The sequence below is a fragment of the Humulus lupulus genome, chromosome 8 (genome assembly GCF_963169125.1).
Source record: "Humulus lupulus chromosome 8, drHumLupu1.1, whole genome shotgun sequence".
NCBI classification, from domain to species: Eukaryota; Viridiplantae; Streptophyta; class Magnoliopsida; order Rosales; family Cannabaceae; genus Humulus; species Humulus lupulus.
Window position 1 is genome coordinate 55,469,883 of NC_084800.1, and position 20,449 is coordinate 55,490,331.

The 20,449-nt window shown below is 33.8% G+C and overlaps 3 protein-coding genes across 3 annotated transcripts; 1 reads left to right on the forward strand and 2 right to left on the reverse strand.

Annotated features, from left to right (window-relative positions):
* Positions 1-2,217: 2,217 nt before the first annotated feature.
* On the reverse strand, positions 2,218-4,008 carry LOC133795421 (uncharacterized). Its single transcript, XM_062232874.1, has 2 exons — positions 2,942-4,008; positions 2,218-2,728 (listed from the first exon to the last, which is right to left on the reverse strand). Exons 1-2 carry the CDS (start codon positions 3,541-3,543, stop codon positions 2,218-2,220), a joined length of 1,113 nt encoding a protein of 370 aa, XP_062088858.1. The 5' UTR covers positions 3,544-4,008.
* Positions 4,009-4,203: 195 nt separating this feature from the next.
* LOC133793801 (uncharacterized) lies at positions 4,204-5,484 on the forward strand. The gene is made up of 2 exons (XM_062231076.1): positions 4,204-4,676; positions 4,759-5,484. The coding sequence occupies exons 1-2, from the start codon at positions 4,317-4,319 to the stop codon at positions 5,482-5,484; spliced, it is 1,086 nt and encodes a 361-aa protein (XP_062087060.1). The 5' UTR covers positions 4,204-4,316.
* Positions 5,485-13,002: 7,518 nt separating this feature from the next.
* Positions 13,003-19,491, reverse strand: LOC133795422 (protein FAR1-RELATED SEQUENCE 5-like). Its single transcript, XM_062232875.1, has 5 exons — positions 19,446-19,491; positions 18,007-18,125; positions 16,668-16,896; positions 13,314-15,551; positions 13,003-13,217 (listed from the first exon to the last, which is right to left on the reverse strand). Exons 1-5 carry the CDS (start codon positions 19,489-19,491, stop codon positions 13,003-13,005), a joined length of 2,847 nt encoding a protein of 948 aa, XP_062088859.1.
* Positions 19,492-20,449: the final 958 nt, after the last annotated feature.

The window sequence follows — 20,449 nt, forward strand, 5'->3', positions numbered from 1 at the left end:
TTTGGAGGCCTAACCTATGAGCTTCAAGAATTTTCTTGGGTGGGTCATCATACTTTAAGACAATACCACAATCACATTCTCCACATAATCACATCGTGTTCACACCTAATATCCTTGTAATAATATATAATTTAAATTGTAACAAATTAATCATCCTATTATCAATGCATTAATCTGAATTTTCAAACCTTTACAGGCTGCCATTATTTTTCTTGCTTTTCTTTTCTTAGAAGAAAATCCTTCGCAATCACTTTTTCTTCGCCGCATAGCGTAGACTTTAGTCAAAACCGAGATCACATTACCCAACTAATCACAGCTATCTCTCTTCTTATTTCAAAACCCAAAATTGTTTAATCAACCATAAGACCATCTTGTGACATTATTATATTTTAGTGTAATAGTTTTTTTAATCTAAATATAATATTAAAGGGTCTAAGTAACATATGTTAGTTTTGACAAAATAATACTAAATTTAAGTATTCAATAGTGATGTATATTTTACAATAATTTTTTTTGAATGATTATAAGTCTTTAGTTATTATTGAAATTAATAATTATTTGACTATAACCATTGTAAATAACTTGGTAAGTTTACATTAGTCATTGAAAATTTTCTACTATCTAAAAAAAATACTAAATTTTGCAAATATTACCACATGTAAGTACTATGATGCTCAACACTATTTAATACGTATCATTTATTTTATTTTAAATTAAATTACATCAATCACATATACAAAATGAAGTGGTATTAGACACTATTAATATCCAATAATAATTCTCAAATTTTATGTAATACAAATTATTATAATTTTAATAAATACTTATTAAAATTGATTAATCAAATTTATTTTTATTTAATTAAAGCTTTTTTTTTTGACAAAATTAAAGTTTAATTCTAATCAAATTTATTACATATTATCGACACGTATGTTAAGGATGTCGTAATAAATGACAATCATAGTGCCTTTGTCTTCCCAAAATTCTACAGAGAGTCCATATTGGCGGCCAACTGTGTGTAGTACGGCCTTTTATACAATTTCGATGCAGAATTTTTTAATAAACAAATAAACTTTCCCCATAAACTTTACCAATCCAAAACAAAACCAATGGGAACCAAATGACAATGAAACTTGAGATGGGACAAATGGTTGTTTTCGCCTATAGACGGCGTTCGGCACTTTTGTGAGATATATATTTTATATAAAAATAAATTAAACACCAGAGCCCCTTTTTATTATTTATTTATTTACCTAGATAAGAATTCACTAGCCAACATCAATAAATATACAAAAAATAAATAAATAATAGTGACTCACAGCTGTATGATTAATTATATAAAAACCTTGATTTTGACTTGCAAGACTCGAGCTTCGCTATGTTTGGATTCTTTTAAAAATATTTTACATTTTTTTTCAAATAATTATATAACATACTAAACATTTGGTATTTAACTACTTATGTCATTGTCTTTCTTTCTTTATCCTTTTCCTCTATTTCGTTCATTTTGACCATTCTGTATTGAAAAGCTTTATTATCTTCAAATTCTCAATTTAAAAACTAGTCCAACCATAAAACCCATTTTAGTATTAAATCAATGCCAAAATAATGAAATTTTAGCACCTTTTTTATTTTTTATTCCAATTACAACAACCAAATTTACATAAAAAAATATATTCCATATTATTATATTATTTTATCTTATAAATAAAATAATATGCACATATATATATCTATGTATACAATATTAATATAAAAACGAAAAAACAAAAAATTATGCCGCTGTTGGATTGTGATATAGTGAGAATTTGTCACCATTTTGCAGTTTTACCGTCCTATTAGACTTCACCTTAGGCCATCTCCAACCCATTACCCCATTATGGTGTTGCACCAACACCAAAATTAAAGAATCTTAACACCATATTTTTTTTCCATTCCAATCACAACACCAAAAATTACACCAAAAAATATATTATTTATTATTATATTATTTTTTAATAAAAATAGAATATTCTTTTTATTATTTTATCATTTATTTATTTAATTAATCAATTAAGTAAAAATGTCATTATTAATTACATGAAACTTATTTCATAAATATTAAAACTTGAAAATTATAATAACACATTACATTTTCCTATTTAAATATTACACTACTAAAATAAAATATATTCAATTAACCCTAAAACATAACACACTCTTGAAATATTAATTAAATTAAACTAATTTTCCGATACTATATTCGTCCCACAAGTGTTCAATTAATGCATTTCGAAGTGCAATGTGAGCATCCTTATCTTTGATTTTTCTATGTCGAGCTAGAAATTCTTGAAATCGAGCATCGTCATTACCCACCATCTCAACTTCTGGATCTGGCACTTCGAACCGTTCTTCAATGGGTGCATTAAAGTCACGTTCATCTTCTATTATCATATTATGCATAATAATACATGAAGTCATTATATCATGTAATATCCTCTTATTCCATAGACGCGATGGTCCTGCCACAATGGCAAATCTTGATTGTAATACTCCAAACGCACGTTCTACATCTTTTCTACATGCTTCTTGTTTTCGAGCAAAAAATTGTTTCTTCGGGTCACGTGGCTCACGAATGGTTTGAACGATAGTAGACCATTTTGGATATATACCGTCAGCTAAATAATAACCCATATTATACTCTTTCCCTTTAATGACATAATTAGCGGGTGGAGAAACACCCCCAGCAAGATCAGCAAAAAGATGGGACGCCTCCAACACGTTAATATCATTGTTAGATCCAGGTAGACCAAAATATGCATGCCATATCCAAAGATCATAGTCAGCTACAGCTTCAAGAATAATAGTCGGAGATCCACTACGACCAGCGTATTGTCCTCCCCAAGCCGTAGGACAATTTTTCCATTTCCAATGCATACAATCTAAACTACCCAACATTCCTGGAAAACCTCGACTTTCACCAATGTGTAGTAGCCTTGCAACATCATCAGCGTTAGGTGATCGGAGATAGCGGGCTCCAAAGACCTCGACAACAGCACGACAAAATCGTTTCAAACTTTCCAAAGCAGTAGATTCTCCTATTTTGATGTACTCGTCGGTAGCATCTGCCGGTACACCATATGCCAACATTCGAAATACGGTTGTTACTTTTTGTAGACCCGATAACCCAAGCTTACCGAGTCCATCTCTTCGTTGGACGAAGTAATTGTCATGCCTTTGTACAACATCATAAATATGAAGGAATAAAGCACGACCCATTCGGAATCTTCGGCGAAACATCGAGGCAGAAAATCGAGGGTTCTCTGCAAAATAGTCGTTGAAGAGATTGCAATCAGCATTTTCTCGGTCACGGTTGACTACTATATGACCAGGAATTGAGCCCCTGTGTGACCCTTCGTTATTTTGATGTTGAGCGATGCAAAAATTGTTGTTAGCAGTAATTTGACATACCACTTGTTTTTCTAGATCATCATAATAATCATCATCATCTGAAGAAGAAGAAGACGATGCCAAATAAGATGAACTACCATAATGAGAATTCATCTTTAGTCGTATGTGTAGTTGGTCTACATTAAGCCAATGTTTTATAGTGTAGATATTCACTATCTTCAGATTTCAAATTATTTTGTCTTAAGAAAAGATACTCATAACATTGTATTGTCACATCGTATTTTGTCTTCAGATTTCAAATTATTTTGTCTTAAGAAAAGATACCCGTAGCATTGTATTGTCACATCATATTTTGTCTTCAGATTTCAAATTATTTTGTCTTAAGAAAAGATACCCGTAGCATTGTATTGTCACATCATATTTTGTCTTCAGATTTCAAATTATTTTGTCTTAAGAAAAGATACCCGTAGCATTGTATTGTCACATCATATTTTGTCTTCAGAAAAGATACCCGTAGCATTGTATTGTCACATCGTATTTTGTCTTCAGATTTCAAATTATTTTGTCTTAAGAAAAGATACCCGTAGCATTGTATTGTCACATCATATTTTGTCTTCAGAAAAGATACCCGTAGCATTGTATTGTCACATCATATTTTGTCTTCAGAAAAGATACTCGTAGCATTGTATTGTCACATCGTATTTTGTCTTCAGATTTCAAATTATTTTGTCTTAAGAAAAGATACCCGTAGCATTGTATTGTCACATCATATTTTGTCTTAAGAAAAGATACCCGTAGCATTGTATTGTCACATCATATTTTGTCTTCAGAAAAGATACCCGTAGCATTGTATTGTCACATCGTATTTTGTCTTCAGATTTCAAATTATTTTGTCTTAAGAAATCTACCTTCAACATCCCTATATAATGACATATTTTTCACATAAGATGACCACACCTCTTCAACATAGTTCTAAACCAACTTCTTTCTCTTTCAAAATGACTTCAATTCGAACTTCTTCATACTCAATTGAAGAAGATGTGCACTTGTGTCATGTGTATCTTGACATTTCTCAAAATCCAATCATAGGAATTAACCAATCCAGAGATCAGATGTGGGCAAGAGTTGAATTAGCATATCACTCTGGGCAGTTTAGTAGTCAACCTCGACCGAGAAGATCTTTGCAAACTCGAATGACGACCATTCTTGCGGCAATTTCAAAATTGAGGGGATGCGTCAACCAAATTGAAAATAAAAATCCAAGTGGTGCTTCTCAAGAAGATATTGTGAGTATATATTGTTATAGTTTATTTTTAGTTAGTAACTTATTTTTAATTTTATTGACAATATTTATTTATTATTCAATAGTTAAATCAAGCGAAGATGCTATTAGCACAAGATCCAAAGTACATAAGAGGGTTCAAATTTGCTCATGTGTGGTCTATTCTTAAAGATTGTGAGAAATTTACAAATGACAACACCAATTCACCAGCTAGATTCCAACAACAACGTCGTAGTTTCAATTCCCCCCAATCTTGTTCTTCTGGCTTCGAATCACCGACATCAGCACCCACCGGTATGAGTTCATTTGATCTTAATATGAATGAGGAGGAAGTTCCTATTAATTTATCTAAAAGACCTATCGGTGTGAAAAAAGCAAAAGGAAAACAAAAAAGTGATGAACAATTTAAGAAATTAATGGAACAAAGTCAAAAACTTGTTAACGTTATAGAAAAGGGTAACTTTGAAAGAAATGAACTTCTGAGACAAAAGGTTGATGTGGCTAGAATGAGAGAAGAGAATAAAATTTTATTTATGGATATGAATTCTATATCCGATCCAGAGTTTCGCCAATTTATTCAAAGCGAAAGGAGAAAAATTTATAGATCAAGAGCACAAACATCCGAACATGGAGAACAAGGAGAAGGATCTCAATATCAGGGATCTCAATATCGAGCATCTCAGTTCCAAAGATCTCAATATGAAGAAGAACACAGAGAAGGAGCTGAAGATGAACATCAACGATCTCAAAATCCTTCACAAGATTATAGTCAATATTATGACTATCTTGGCGGAACTGGGAATAATTTTTAAAATTATTAGAAGTATGTCTTAGTTTGTCTTGTGTTCTATATATATATATTTATATTGTTTTCCATTTTATGTTTGGTGTATTTGATTTTAATATTAGAATGTAAGTTTGAAATATTTTAATTATCTTTTGTATATTTAATCAATTTCAATGTTAATTTTATTTTCTTATAGTGTAGAGTAAGAATTTTCACACAAATTAAAATAAATTATATAAAAAATTAATTATGAAATATTTGAAATTTTATTTAAAAAATTAAATTATATGTGTATTTATAATTTAAAAAACCCAACATAAAATATAAACCCAAATAATACTCACATGTTTATATATATAAATATATATATATGATATAAATATGTTTATTTTAATAAAAAAAATATATATATATACCGTGTGAACAGTGCACGGCATATATGCCGTGTCACTGTTCATCAACTGGTAAATGCATATACATTTGGAGTTGGGTTGGAGAGAGATTTGTGCTCTCCACGGCATATATTGCCGTAATGGAGTGGGATTGGAGATGGCCTTAGGCCAACTCCAATCCGACGGGACTACGGCAATATATGCCGTGGAGAGCACAAATTCATCTCCAACCCAACTCCAAAATTATCAGCATTTACCCGTTGATGAACAGTGCCACGGCATAAATGCCGTGCACTGTTCACACGGCAATTTTTTTTTATTAAGATAAATATATTTATATCTTATATATATATATTTATATATATAAACATATGAGTATTATTTTTGTTTATATTTTATGGTGGGTTTTTTAAATTATAAATACACATATAATTTAATTTTTTAAATAAAATTTCAAATATTTCATAATTAATTTTTTATATAATTTATTTTAATTTGTGTGAAAATTCTTACTCTACACTATAAGAAAATAAAATTAACATTGAAATTGATTAAATATACAAAAAATAATTAAAATAATATAATAATAAATAATATATTTTTTGGTGTAGTTTTTGATGTTGTGATTGGAATGGAAAAAAAATATAGTGTTAAGATTCTTTAATTTTGGTGTTAGTGCAACACCATAATGAAGTAATAGGTTGGAGATACCTGAGGCCAAATCTATGGACTGCAAAAAGCTACAATGTACCAATTTTACATCATATGTCATACTAACTGAAATATAGTTCATCCTTCATTTTGATGATGAGCTACGGTGTCCATATTTAGTAGGACAGTGTAACAAAGCTAATTTTTTTTTTACTTTTGACTTTTAATATTAATAGTTTTTAAAATATATATAATAATGGTTTTGATTTATTGAAATAATATAATAATATTGTAAATATTAATTTGTATAATTTTTGGTGTTGTGATTGTAATGAAAAAAATAATACTAAAATTCCACCATTTTAGTGTTGAAACAACACCAAAATGAATTTTATCCTTGGACTTGACCTAATATAAGGCAATTCTCTTGATTTTTCTTAGTATTTTCTATTTTATTTTAAAATTTTCTCTTTGCTAAAGATAAAAGAAGAAATTTATTATTATTCTTTTCGGAAAAATAGATATTTCAATAAAAAAAAAGGAAGTATTATTAATTTTATTAGTAAAATTTTCTAAAAATATATATTTTTCTGTAACAAAATTTAGTTATACCTCAAATTAATTTAATTCGTTGTTTAAATACTATTTTATATTAGTCAGGTATCGTAAATTTACAAATTTCTCATTTTTCACACATTATCAACCTTTGATGAAAGTGTGTGAATAACGCTTTTAAGTAATCGATCCTCTTTGCCAGTAAATGTGAAATTTTCTCCATTACTCAATGCACGTGCAACCAAATATAACAGGCTAATACAATACAGCAAATTCACGGATAAGTTCTATAGAAACATTTCTACATCAATTTTTACATTGAATTTGTACCATTAAATTAATTAATATTTAATGGTTTAGATTACTTAGTTTATTTAATAATATTTGGTAATTAAAGAAAAATCAACTAGTATTTGTTTCCAAAAATAAAAATAGTGAGCGAACAAATAAAATATTTAAATTTATGATAAAAATATAATTTTATACTCTCCACAAAAATTTGAAATCTATTTTATACTATTTGGTTTTTTTACTAGTCTTTGATAGTTTTCTTAGAAATAAAATATGAGGACATTGATACTTATTCAATGATCTTATAAACAAATTATGTTCAGTGTAAAAATTTCACTAAGTAAAAATAAATGATAAGTTCTATAAATACAAATACATGATAGTTTTTTATTTAAAAAGAATTTGTCACAAAAAAATTACATGATAGTTTATTTCAAACTAAGATTTAAGTTATAAATATTTTAGTATTTAATTTTTTATTTAGCAAAAGACTTTTAAAAATATATTGATTTTTTGTTAAAATTAAAAATAACTTAAAGACTTGCACAAAAAAAAGACTTTAATTTTAATAGATAAAATGAGATTTTTGTATGAGGTTACTAAATAAATTAGATTATTTTATACTATAGGCTATTAAATAAACATAGTTACAATTATTATTTTTGGAAACAAATATAATTATAATTTTTCATTAATTATTAAAGGCTGTTAAATAAATTAAACAATCTAATCAATCTAATGATTTAAAATCAGTGTAAAAATTGATGTCGAAATAGGTGTCTACAGAACCTTCCATTATCAAATAAGTTAATTATATATATATTTATAGGCAATTTCTTATGTGGAGACGGTAAAAACGTCTGCACCGATGGAGACGTTTTTTTTTCCACCATTTGATCAAATTAACGGCTGTGATCTATCCTTGTTCTAACTCTCTCTCATTCCCTCACAATTCCGAATCCATTGACACAACCCATTCAGAGAACTATTCTCTCACAATTACAAACAGAGAACTATTCTCTCTCTCTCTTCCGAAACAGGGTTCTCTGTTTGTAATCCATCTCAGTTTATCTTCTCTACCGGCTTCTCTCCATCGTCTCTCTCTCCATCTTCGTCTGTGGTTGTTTCGAAGCTCTCATCGACGGGTAAGTTATCATTTTCTTGCCATTAATTTATCTTATGAACCTGCCCATCTCTGTATGATATCAGATAAGTTATCATTTTCTTGCCATTAATTTAGCTTATGAACCTGCCCATCTCTGTATGATATCAGATAATATCATCTATATATGGGTATTAATATAGAGAAAGATAAGATGTATATATGGGTTAATATGCTATCTGAATATATGGGTATTAATGAGTAAGATTAGATTAATTTACACCATGTGTATAAAGTATTATAGAAATTGCTATGTGAGTTGTAACACGAAAATGATACACATACTGGGTGCACATACTGCACCTGCTCACCAGGAAACACAATCGAATACAGGGTGCCCAGATGGATTTTTCCATTCCTAACCGCAGCATTCAACTCAAAACCAGACCATAGATGGCTCAACTTAATGATTCTCCTCCAATACCAGCTAGTATCCTGCCTGCTTTAAACATACTCCCATATTGAAACACCCTTTAGATAAACACCATAAACCCATTTAACCCATAACACATCCTGCATACATATATATATATGTGCTTTTCGTCTGGGATTAACATGATATATATATGTTTTGTACATAAATAAACTCATACCCCCTTCATGATTAAAAGAATGATTATGAGATTTTTTTCTTTCCAAAATGGTGTGAGTTGGCTTAGGCTAGCTATATATAACTTCATTAGTATTGAAAGTTGCAATAGTATTGAGTTTTGTTAATTTTATTGAGATCAGTTTTTTTGTTAATATTTTTTGTTAATGTTGCAGAAGGCTGATTTATTCTGTACTATTAGCTAGAGGAAAAATATTTGTGTTTATGTCATGTTTCTTTTTTCTAGAAGGAATGAAATTTGTAGTAAAATGATTATTGTATGGTTGTTAATATATTTCCCCATTTTATCTTACTGTTGATCTGGTGATTTAGGATGGAAGTTTTATTGCAGAATTCTATAATGGAATCAATACAGAGGCTGCGTAATGATTATGCTGGGTTGAAAGATGATTTGAGAGTAATTAAAGATGAATTACATGCAATAACTGAACATGGGAAACATAGACATAGTGAGGCGAAAATATTTGAGCATAAAATGGTTGAAAAATTAATTGGGAGGAAGGAAGATGTTGCTTTTGTAAATCCTTTAGGTAAAGACAAAGCAAATGATTTTGATAGAGAGAAAGATGGTGTCGTTAAATGTAGTGGGGTTGAAAGCAAAATGGACGATTTAAGTAACAGTGAGTTGAATAAGTGTGTAGGAGATATTCAGGGGTTAGATGATAGCTCAACTAATATAGAATGCAAAAGGAAGACATGTGTTGGTAATGAAGAGGATAAATGTTTGGGGGGAAACTTCGAGAACTTTGATGATATTGTTTTCAGGATTTCATCCCAATTTGGAGAAACATTATTGCAGCGTGAAATGTCGATGAAAGTAAGTAATGGTATCTTTTGGCAGGTTAAAAGTTGATTATTATTTTATTTTTGGTATTTTTTATTTTACTTGTTGAACCTAATTGGTTGTTAATTTTGAGATTGTAGAAGCCTAGAGTTTGTACGATTAACCAAAAATGTTCAAAGTTGTGGAATGTAAAAGTAGGAAGCCAGTCAGTGTCTAGTAGCATTGGTGGGCCTGTTGATCAGAGGAAAAAAACGGTAAATGTGTAATTGAGTACGTTTTATATTTATTTGTTATTGTACCTTGTTTTATAATTTACTAGTTTATTTAATCAGGTGAAGACTAAATCACAGACAACTCCACGTAGAGTTTATGTTTCTAATGTTACAACTGGGCAGAGCCAAAGCATAGGGCCCTTTAAAATTCGCACCCCCATAATGGACGATGATATAGGAAAATTAATAGAATACATATTTGATGATAGTTTGAATCATGAGTAAGTATATTTTTTTCCATTAGTTAACAATAAAAATTTTCTATCCGATACCCAATATTATTATAAATTTGTTTTATAATTGTGGCACAGTGAGACACTGGTAGACACGGGGTTTAATCATCTCACGCGTGGTTTGGTTCGAACATTGTGTCCTGGGGTTTTTATTAATGGAGAGGTATGGATTGATAATGTTGGGCTGTTTAGTTAGAAGTATTCACTTTATATATATTTCCCCATCTAAACTAATATTCATGGACGGTAAGGGTAGGTTTCCAATGTTGTTTTCTTGTTTTGACCGCAGGTGTTGAATGTAGTGTGTGAGATGAACACACGTAGGGAGCAGCAAGTTTCAACAGAGAGTCGTTCGTCATGGTATTTGAATACTAGAATGACGGTGAGTATTGTTCCGGTAGCAAAATTCAACTCAATATAAGAGATATGGAATTAATTGTGAATATTTTTGAGTGACAGTGTACTGGAATTAGTATTCAGAACTTGTTTCCTCAAAGTGGTCGATCTGATTCAACTCGTAAACTATTTATTGGAGATTTGAATTTATGTGGGAAGGTATATTTATGTGTAGTATTTTTTTTATTTTTGGGTTTATTTTATTAGTTGAATATTTTATTATTTTGCAGATTAAGATTCCAGTTCACAACGAGGAGATGCAACACTGGGTTCTCTTTATAGTTCATGTAGGTAATGGGGTTGTCGAAATATGTGATTCGATGCTGCTAGGGCGCAAAGAATCATTATCACAATCTCTTGTTCCAGTGGTGGTGAGTTTTTAAATATTTTGGGGATGTTTTAACCTTTTTCATTGTTGGGAGTAAAACTGAGGTGGGTTATTAATTAACTAGAGAAGGTTTTCTATTTCTAAACTAAAGGTGTAGTATTTGACTATCATGACAGTTGATGTTATCTTGTTTTGTACACACTGTAGTTGCAACAGCTTGATTTAGTTCTCCGAGATGAGTTATCACGGTGGAAGGGACCTGTGAAGTCATTCACATGTTTCAAGGCTTTCACTAATAATGAAGTTGTCCAACAATCAAATGGACATGACTGTGGTATTCATGTTATAAATTGGATGGCACAACGCAACCCTTCTGACTTCAAACCGAAGGGTGTAAGTTTTTATGTTGTACTGTATTAATTTTTAAAACTATTGAGTTTCTTAGTAGTTGAATAATGTTTATATTAAGTAATGGAAATTTGTTTTTTTATTTCTTTCATAATTCACATTTTTTGTTAAAGTATAACTCGGATGATGAAAGGGCTCGTGTCGCTGTTGGTTTAGTGACATCAGTACACAACAAAGTTAGGGATCAAATAATGGCTTCAGCGAGGACAAAGACGAATTCCACTCCATGTGTGGGGAAATAGGTTTGATGATTAGTAATTGTGAGTGAGGTGTTTCATGAAAAATATGTTTAATGGGGTGTGGGTCTATTGTCATGGGTGCTCCGCATATCCTTTTGAGCTAATTTATGTATTGTGATATACTTCTAATTTGATCTTGTTGCCCCTTTCTATATGTGAATGTCAGGGTGTTTATTGTGTGGGGGTGATGAATTCTTTGTATATAGGTGTGGTGTGATGTATTATATAAATGAACAATGATGAATCAGCCCTACTTGCATATATTGAAGACAAATAAAATATATTATAAAAACTACCATGGCATATTAAGCATTTTCTATTATAGAGCTTCATATATTTGTCCCACTTTAATTAAGAATAAACATTTATAAACACCACCCTGTCCTATTTCAATTTTTTATACTGAAGACAAGAATCATGGTATAGCATAGCAGTGGCTGTTTGTACAGCAGTGGTGGTTGTTAGTTGTTCTGAAAATTTTGGTATATGATGTCCCACTTTAATTACTAGTTGGAGTTGCCTTATAACACCTGCAACTATATGAAGGTAACGTCTTCAAAATAATGTAGGTTTTTTATTATTTTGGTGGAAACTATAGTTGTTCTACATACCATTAAAGGTATCAAATAGGAGCAAAGCAATTTTATAGATTGTGCTGAGACATAGCATATGAAAATTATAATTATTGAGCCTTCCCATAAGTGACAGAGAATATTGTTTTCATTGTACAAGATATATATAACTCATTCTCAGATATAACATGTGTTGTGACCTGACAAACCAACGCAGAAAGTACCATAACGATTTATTCATCTGAAACTTGTATCTTACATCATATAGAACATTCAAACAGAACAACCATGTATATAATAACAAGTATGGATGGAACCCATTAACAATGACCACAAACAAAGAGTGATGCCACTTCACAAGCCAGAGGCACGAGCAATTAATGAATGTGATGCAATGATATTCGAGCAAAGCTTTTATACACTAATGACCATTTTTGCATAAATTTAAATTTATAAATTAATGGCATTACTCCCGATTAAGAGTAAGTGCAATTACAAGCATTCCCTCGTACATGATGACAATCCAAGACAAGATTCGAGAAATGAACTAGTCGTGTCATTAAACTTTGCCATTTTTTCATAACTTAATTGGCAACCAAATGAGATAGAAGAGTACTTAATAAAGCTCCAGACAAAATATCATAATGAAATCAGAAAGGACTTTTCCACCAATTGCTTCCCTCCTCAACTTGTGTTCCCACTTTATTCACTTTATCATTCTGTAGTTCACTGCCTAAATCGTCAACAACATCATTTTCTGTCTCATTCTCATGTTGTGTGTAGTCCATTGAGTTTTGCCCAGCCCATTCATCATTCAATCCCATTCCATAGCATTGGTCATCTTCTTCTGCATCTTCATATTCATCTGACTCTCAAATCCGGTGATCCTTCTTCCATTTTATCGGGCAAGTCAACTTGTTATGTCCACTTTTCTGGCAGATACTACACTTGCGGCGAGTACCTTTTTTCGAGCCAGGTACCTTTGTTGTACCCTTACTTTTTGTGAAGTATGGATCCAACACTGGGAATTGAAACTCCCTGTGTAGAGGCAGGTTATGGCTAATCTCCTTGTCTCCCATGTCCACAACTGCTTTAAGCTTACCGCATAATCTGTCAATCTCACTTTTTGCAATATGGTATGTCGACTGATTCCTCGATCCAAGATACGCAAGTTCACCCAACTGGCTACTAATTGCACCAAATCTTGCACTCTCCACCTCTTGTTTGTCTAAGGTAGCGTCCATATTGCCAATTGGAAAATTGTGAGTCTGTTTAGTCTCAACCATCCACCGAGATAGTATTAGTGCTCGAGGCATTGAAGTAATGTGTAGTCGTTTTATTGAAGCAAATATATGCCGGCATGGTATCCCATATGAGAAAAAATATTGGCATTCACAAACAAAGAGATCACGCTCCGGTGTTACATATACATGCCTCTTCACTTGTTCAGCATCATACTTGTGAAGCTTCAAAATGATTGCATCCTCTTCCTCCAATAGGGTTTTCACCATGTACCTACCTTCTTTCAACATCTGGTGTCGTACCTTGTAAAACATGTTCCGTGTGTAAAGATTTGCTAATTCATCCTCTATCTGTGGCAAATTTGTCTTCCCGAGCTGGGGACTAGTGTGAAGTGTAATGTACTCATCCTTTGCTTCACGTTGTCTAATTAAAGATAAGGTCATGTTGACCCCCCTGACGAACTCGTACAACTTCAACTTTTGATTCACTTTTTTCTTCAACACCGCATTAATACCTTCACTTCGTTGAGTAGTTGTCATTCCACAGAAGAAATTCCTTCTCAGAAATGTTTCAGCCCACTTCTCCTTGTCTGCATAAAGCTTTGCAGCATATTCAGTGCCTTGTATCCCAAAATCTTTCACTAAGTCGCACCATTTATCTTCAAACTCGTCCTTTGTGTAGTACCGAAATACCAATTTGGTAAACCTACTCGCAAAAGATGGATCTTTCACTTTTAAAATAGCTTTGTTGTGTAAATGCCAATAACACAATCGGTGGGGTACATCAGGCATCAACTCCTGTAGCGTGTTAGCAATAGCTTCGTCTCCATCTGTCACTACTGTTTTCGGTAGAACACCTCCCATGCATTCCAGGAAAGCCCTTGTCGCCCACTTGTAGCTGCTGGCAGACTCATTGTCAAGAATGGCAAAGCCCAAAATGCATGTGGTATAGTGGTTATTAATTCCTATCCATATCAGCAGCGGCTTCCCATAACTATTAGTCTTGTACGTCGAATCAAAAGCTACTGCATGGCCATATGTCTCATAGTCTGATCTACATCTCCCATCTGCCCAAAATAGATTAAGAAGACGATTATCCTCATTGTACGAAAACTGTCCAAAAAAACTAGGGTCTTCATCAGCTTTATGCTCTAAATATCCGATTGCCCGCCCTGCATTGGAACCGATAAACTCAACTTTTGAAGCATGGGATATTCGATTGTAAAGATCCTTTGGTGTGAATGGAATCTTCTCATAACCACCCATTTGCTTTGCCATGTATGACATGATGTGGCAAGTTCTTATGCCTGACTCCTTCATTATTTGTGCAGTCGTCAAGGTTCCTTGTGTCATTATCCGATTGGACCGAAGGAATTGTTTATGGTTGTCTGCTACAATGTTGTGAGAATGAATTGGGATGAATTCTTTGCATATCCAATGCGTACTACCCTTCACCAAGTTCACCCGAAAGCAAACCTTGCATCCCACTCGACTAATTGGCTTAGGCTCCCTAGTTCTATCAAGCCTTCCCACATGCATTTCAGATCGCCAGCCCTCGCGGGAGCATACCCACTGACGTTGACGTACATCACCTGTAGTATTTTTTCGCATGATACTTTTACGTAGGCTGAACCCAATGAATCTTGCATATTCATGAATGAATTCTTCAGCCATGTCCAGTGATTGAAAAACATGCCCAACCATGCCATCTTTACTCAACAACAATGGGTTTTCGTTTAAATCATACTTAGAAAATTGGTTGGTATCATTCATTTCGTCAGTTGCCATTTTTGTCTTTTCCAAACTTGATGTCCCACCTTCATCAACTATATTCTCCATGGCATCTCCATCACCTTCATCAACCGTATTCCCCATGTCATCTCCCCCACCTTCTTCTTCCTCATATTCTTCACAAAAGCGTAAGCCAAACCAATCCAAATCATTCTCTTCGATAATGTCTGTTTCGGACCTTTGAAACATAAAATTCTCCAACAGTTAGAAATTAAATGGTATTTTTTAGCCAAATATTCATATGCAAATCTACATTAAAATCAAACTATCCCAGTCTTGACATTTGTCTTCATTAACAGTTAATTCCTATGATATTTTCTATTCCCCATGATCATAATTTCAGTCTCATTTTGACTCGAAAAGTTGAAAACGAATTCATAAAATAACTCACATATTAATTGAGGTAGAAATATTTACTATATAATATGTGTTCGTTACATTCGGTTATAATATTGTTTCAGTAACAGTGTTTCAATCAAGTGACCCTATTACTATACTACTGTAGAAGTGGCTACCTCATTCGGACGTGGCTTCAGCATGGAAAATACCACTAACTGCATAGTTGAATAATATGTATCAGAAAAACTTTAATAAAGTAAATCGTTAATCAATTAATTTGTGATATTTAACAAGAGAAAATGGAACTTACTCGACGATTGGCGAATATAGGAGCCAACAGAGCTGTCGAAATAGTGTATCAGTCTTCGTAGCCCAGCTGAGCATCCTAGGAATCTGATTCCCACTATTCTCACCGAACTTACTCCCGAAAGAAGGCATGGCCTCAAAAGCCCAGTAAAGAACCGCGGGTGCATAGCAATTGAAAGTATACTTGGCCTCCTTCTGTTTTTTGCTTGACCCCTCTTTCGTTTTCTCCTCGTAGTGTTTCAATTGCTTCTTCATGTCCTTTTGAAGGCCTTTGATAACCTTCTTAAATGACAACTTCCCCCAAGGATACTTGAAAAAGTAATCAATATCCTCAACCATCCTTAGGGAATCTCCCCATATCATTGTTGTCTTCTCTGGGGCATTTAGTACCCCCTCTATCAAATAGCACAAACCCAGCTTAAATGCATCTTCTGGGTTTGTGGAGGCCTTCAGTGCATCTTCCAACTGACCAAAACTAACCTTCGGATGACCATTAAAATATTCCTGGATAATCCGATCACTTGAAAGATGCTCTTTCAATTCATTCGAGGACGGTGATTTCCCAAAATTTAGCCCAGTAACTAGGGCAAACTCTGCAATACCAAATCTACAAAGAGTGTTGCCCAGGTAGAACTGACCCTCTTCAGGCTTCTTACTTTGTACCTTGCGCAACATTAGCTGATGGAGCAGAACCCCAGAAAAACTAAATTCTTTTGACTTAAAGAATTGCCCCAATGGGAATGCCTGTGCCCTTTCAATTAGACCGTGCCTCTTAAATTGCTCTACAAGGGTATCCAAGTAGGCACTACCCCTGTAAGTGACACGGCCAGGAAAATGCTTCTCCAAAGGCACAATAAGTTCAGGCATCTGAAAAAAAATAACAAAAAACATGTTAAAAAAACAAAATATACAATCTGGTAAGGCAGTTACTATCGAGGCAGAAACAATCGAGTTCTATCGAGTCTTATCGAGGCAAGGCAAAAAACCAAAGTTTAGTCATATCGAGTCCTATCTATGTGGGTCCTAAAAATCCCAAAGCCATGTAAGCTCGAGTCTTATGAAGTCCCTATCGAGGTGTGTTCTCAAATTAAAAAAGTCTTGTATCATCGAGTCCTATCGATTCCAATCGAGGTATGTTCTAAAATTCCGAGAGTGTCATCGAGGCCTCTTATCGAGTCATATCGATGCCTATCGAGGTATTCCCTAAACTACCCAAAAAGACGGACCATCGAGCCCCATCAATCTCTATCGTTGCCTATCGAGGTATTCCCTAAACTACCCTAAAAGACGGACCATCGATCTCGATGCCTATCGGATTATAATTTCGGTGATCGAACTCACCACTGAGTTCGTGGGGTTCGGGGCAAGGCCCCGATTTTTTTTTTTTTTTTAGCAATTTGATCCGATCGGACCATGTGTGAGCTCTTTGATCCCAAATGCATCGGACCCTTGGATTGCTAAAAAAAAAAAGACGGACCATCGAGGCCCATCGATCTATATCGATGCCTATCGAGGTATTCCCTAAGCTACCCAGAAGCCTGTGCCATCGAGGCCCCATCAATCTCTATCGATGCCTATCGAGGTATTCCCTAAACTACCCAAAAAGACGGACCATCGAGGCCCATCGATCCCTATCGATGCCTATCGAGGTATTCCCTAAGCTACCCAGAAGCCTGTGCCATCGAGGCCCCATCGATCTATATCGATGCCTATCGAGGTATTCCCTAAGCTACCCAGAAGCCTGTGCCATCGAGGCCCCATCGATCTCTATCGATGCCTATCGAGTTATGCTATAAAAGTCCCAAAGTCTGTATCATCGAGTCCCCATCGATCTCTATCGATACCTATCGATTTCTATCGAGTTTCATGAAAAATATCGAAAAAAACACACATTTCTCATTGCCAACCCCGATCTATCCTATCAATAAAAACCAACAAAAATAACCAGGCACATAGATATAAAACGAAATCCCTCACCTTCTCGACGTTTCCTGAAAATGTGGTTGGCTTTCTAGACGGTTGGCCTTCCCCTTCTCCGATCGTCAAGTCCGACCTTTGGCTGCCCTGCTTGGTGTTGTTCGTGGAAGACGAAGAAGCTGGGTTTGAGAAAAACATGCATTAAAAATCAATAAAACACGCCTTTATATATATATTGTTTACAATTTATATTTTAGCATTAATTAACCGCTTAAAAATCAATAACCATTAATAGATAACAACGTGTAAATAATTAATCATTGTCTACAATAAATTTCATATTTTATTTCATACATGGTATACGTATTAATACACTATTCTAAAATTCCCAAAACATTTTCGCATCGATTCATATCGATCTTTATCGATGCCTATCAAGGTATTCCCTAAACTACCCCAAAAGACGGACCATCGAGGCCCATCGATCTCTATCGATGCCTATCGAGGTATTCCCTAAGCTACCCAGAAGCCTGTGCCATCGAGGCTCCTTATCGAGTCATATCGATGCCTATCGAGGTATTCCCTAAACTACCCAAAAAGACGGACCATCGAGGCCCATCGATCTCTTATGATGCCTATCGAGGTATTCCCTAAGCTACCCTAAAAGACGGACCATCGAGGCCCATCGATCTCTATCGATGCCTATCGAGGTATTCCCTAAACTACCCCAAAAGACGGACCGTCGAGGCCCATCGATCTCTATCGATGCCTATCGAGGTATTCTCTCAAATTCCCACAGGCATGTGTCATCGAGTCCCCCATCGATTCTTATCGAGTGCCATCGATGTATGCTCTAAAATTCCCGAAGCCTGTGTCATCGAGTCCCCATCGATTCCTATCGATGTATGCTCTAAAATTCCCAAAGCCTGTGTCATCGAGTCCCCCATCGATTCCTATCGATGTCTATCGATGTATGCTCTAATAAATTCCCAAAGCCTGTGTCATCGAGTCCCTCATCAATTCCCATCGATTTACAATTTATATTATTGCATATAACCATTAATTAATCGCTTGATTTTGAAACCAACGTGTAAATAGTTAATCATCGTGTATTAAAAAATAGTGTCACTTATAATTTTTTACAATAAATTTCATATTTTATTTGTACCAATACCATCATAAACTTTAAATATACATGCCCATAATATTATACTTAATTTTTACCATTTCATATATGGTATACTTATTAATACATTATTTAAATCAATTAAATAGGATAGTTTTATTATATAATAAAGGAAAAATATCATCATGTGGTTTTGGCCAATAAATGGAAATCAAATATTTTCCTGCATGTGAAAGGGAAATGTGTTTGAGAGAAAACAAAAAAACAAAAATCTAAGGATAAATAAAGAGATATTGGTTGATTGAGATTGGTTCATCTGACGGTGAAAAAAAAAAGACTCTTGGAATGATGGCACTGCAAAAATAATAAATACCGTGTAGACACGGTTTGGACAGTCCCATTAGAACTGAAACCATCATTTTTTCATTTATTGCCTTGCGTGTGAATCTGTTAATATATATTTCATTTATTAATATTTGACCTTCTGTGTCTTTTAACGTTTACGCTTCAGATTGTAGCTCATACAAGAGAACAATGGCTTCCAAAAAAAAAAATGGTAGGAAATCTTCACATTCCAGAAGGGAGTTTGCTCAATCAAACAACTGGTCCGACTATTCTACAGGCAGCACTCCGTACTACTCTGACGACTTTGAAGTCAATGTAAACCACGACCAAGGTTTTCACCCAAACCCTCCACCCACTATGTCGCCGTCCATTGAAATCCAAGAAAGGTCAGCCAATATTGTTTTGCATGAACTCTCTTCTGACACCAGCGATGCGGAGGAACAACAAAGAATGGGAGGCAAGAAATGTGGGGACGGGGAGGAAGGTATTCATTTTCTACCCATTCTTAACTTTGTAATTTATAATTTTTGGTAATCAGCCCAACATAGTATGAGTTATATCTATTTTTAATTTAGTTTGTTTAACATAGTTTTTATTTCAAATCACATGATGAATATAATCTATTAATGTTGTTATATACTAAAAAATGTTGTCCTAATTTATTAACCCTCGGCGTTATGAGGAATCTTTTCAAGCCAATGGATATAAGAGCGATGGGTGCTTCTGTGCAGACTACACCGACTTCGGTGCTTCCCCATATTCATCCGAGGATGCACAACCATCGTCGCCGTCATTGATGGTGATAGATCCACAACTCTTCCAACGCTATACCATGAGCAAACTCGATGACATCGAAATCAGACAAATAGAGTGCAATAAGAAAATAGATCGCCTGTCTTCTCAGATGGCTGCCTACTTCAATGGTGCTGGTCCCAAACCTACTCCACCCACAACAGGTCCATCTACTGGAATCAACAACGGTAATGATAAATAGTTATGTATTATCGTTGGGAGGTTTCTGCAGTTTTAAGG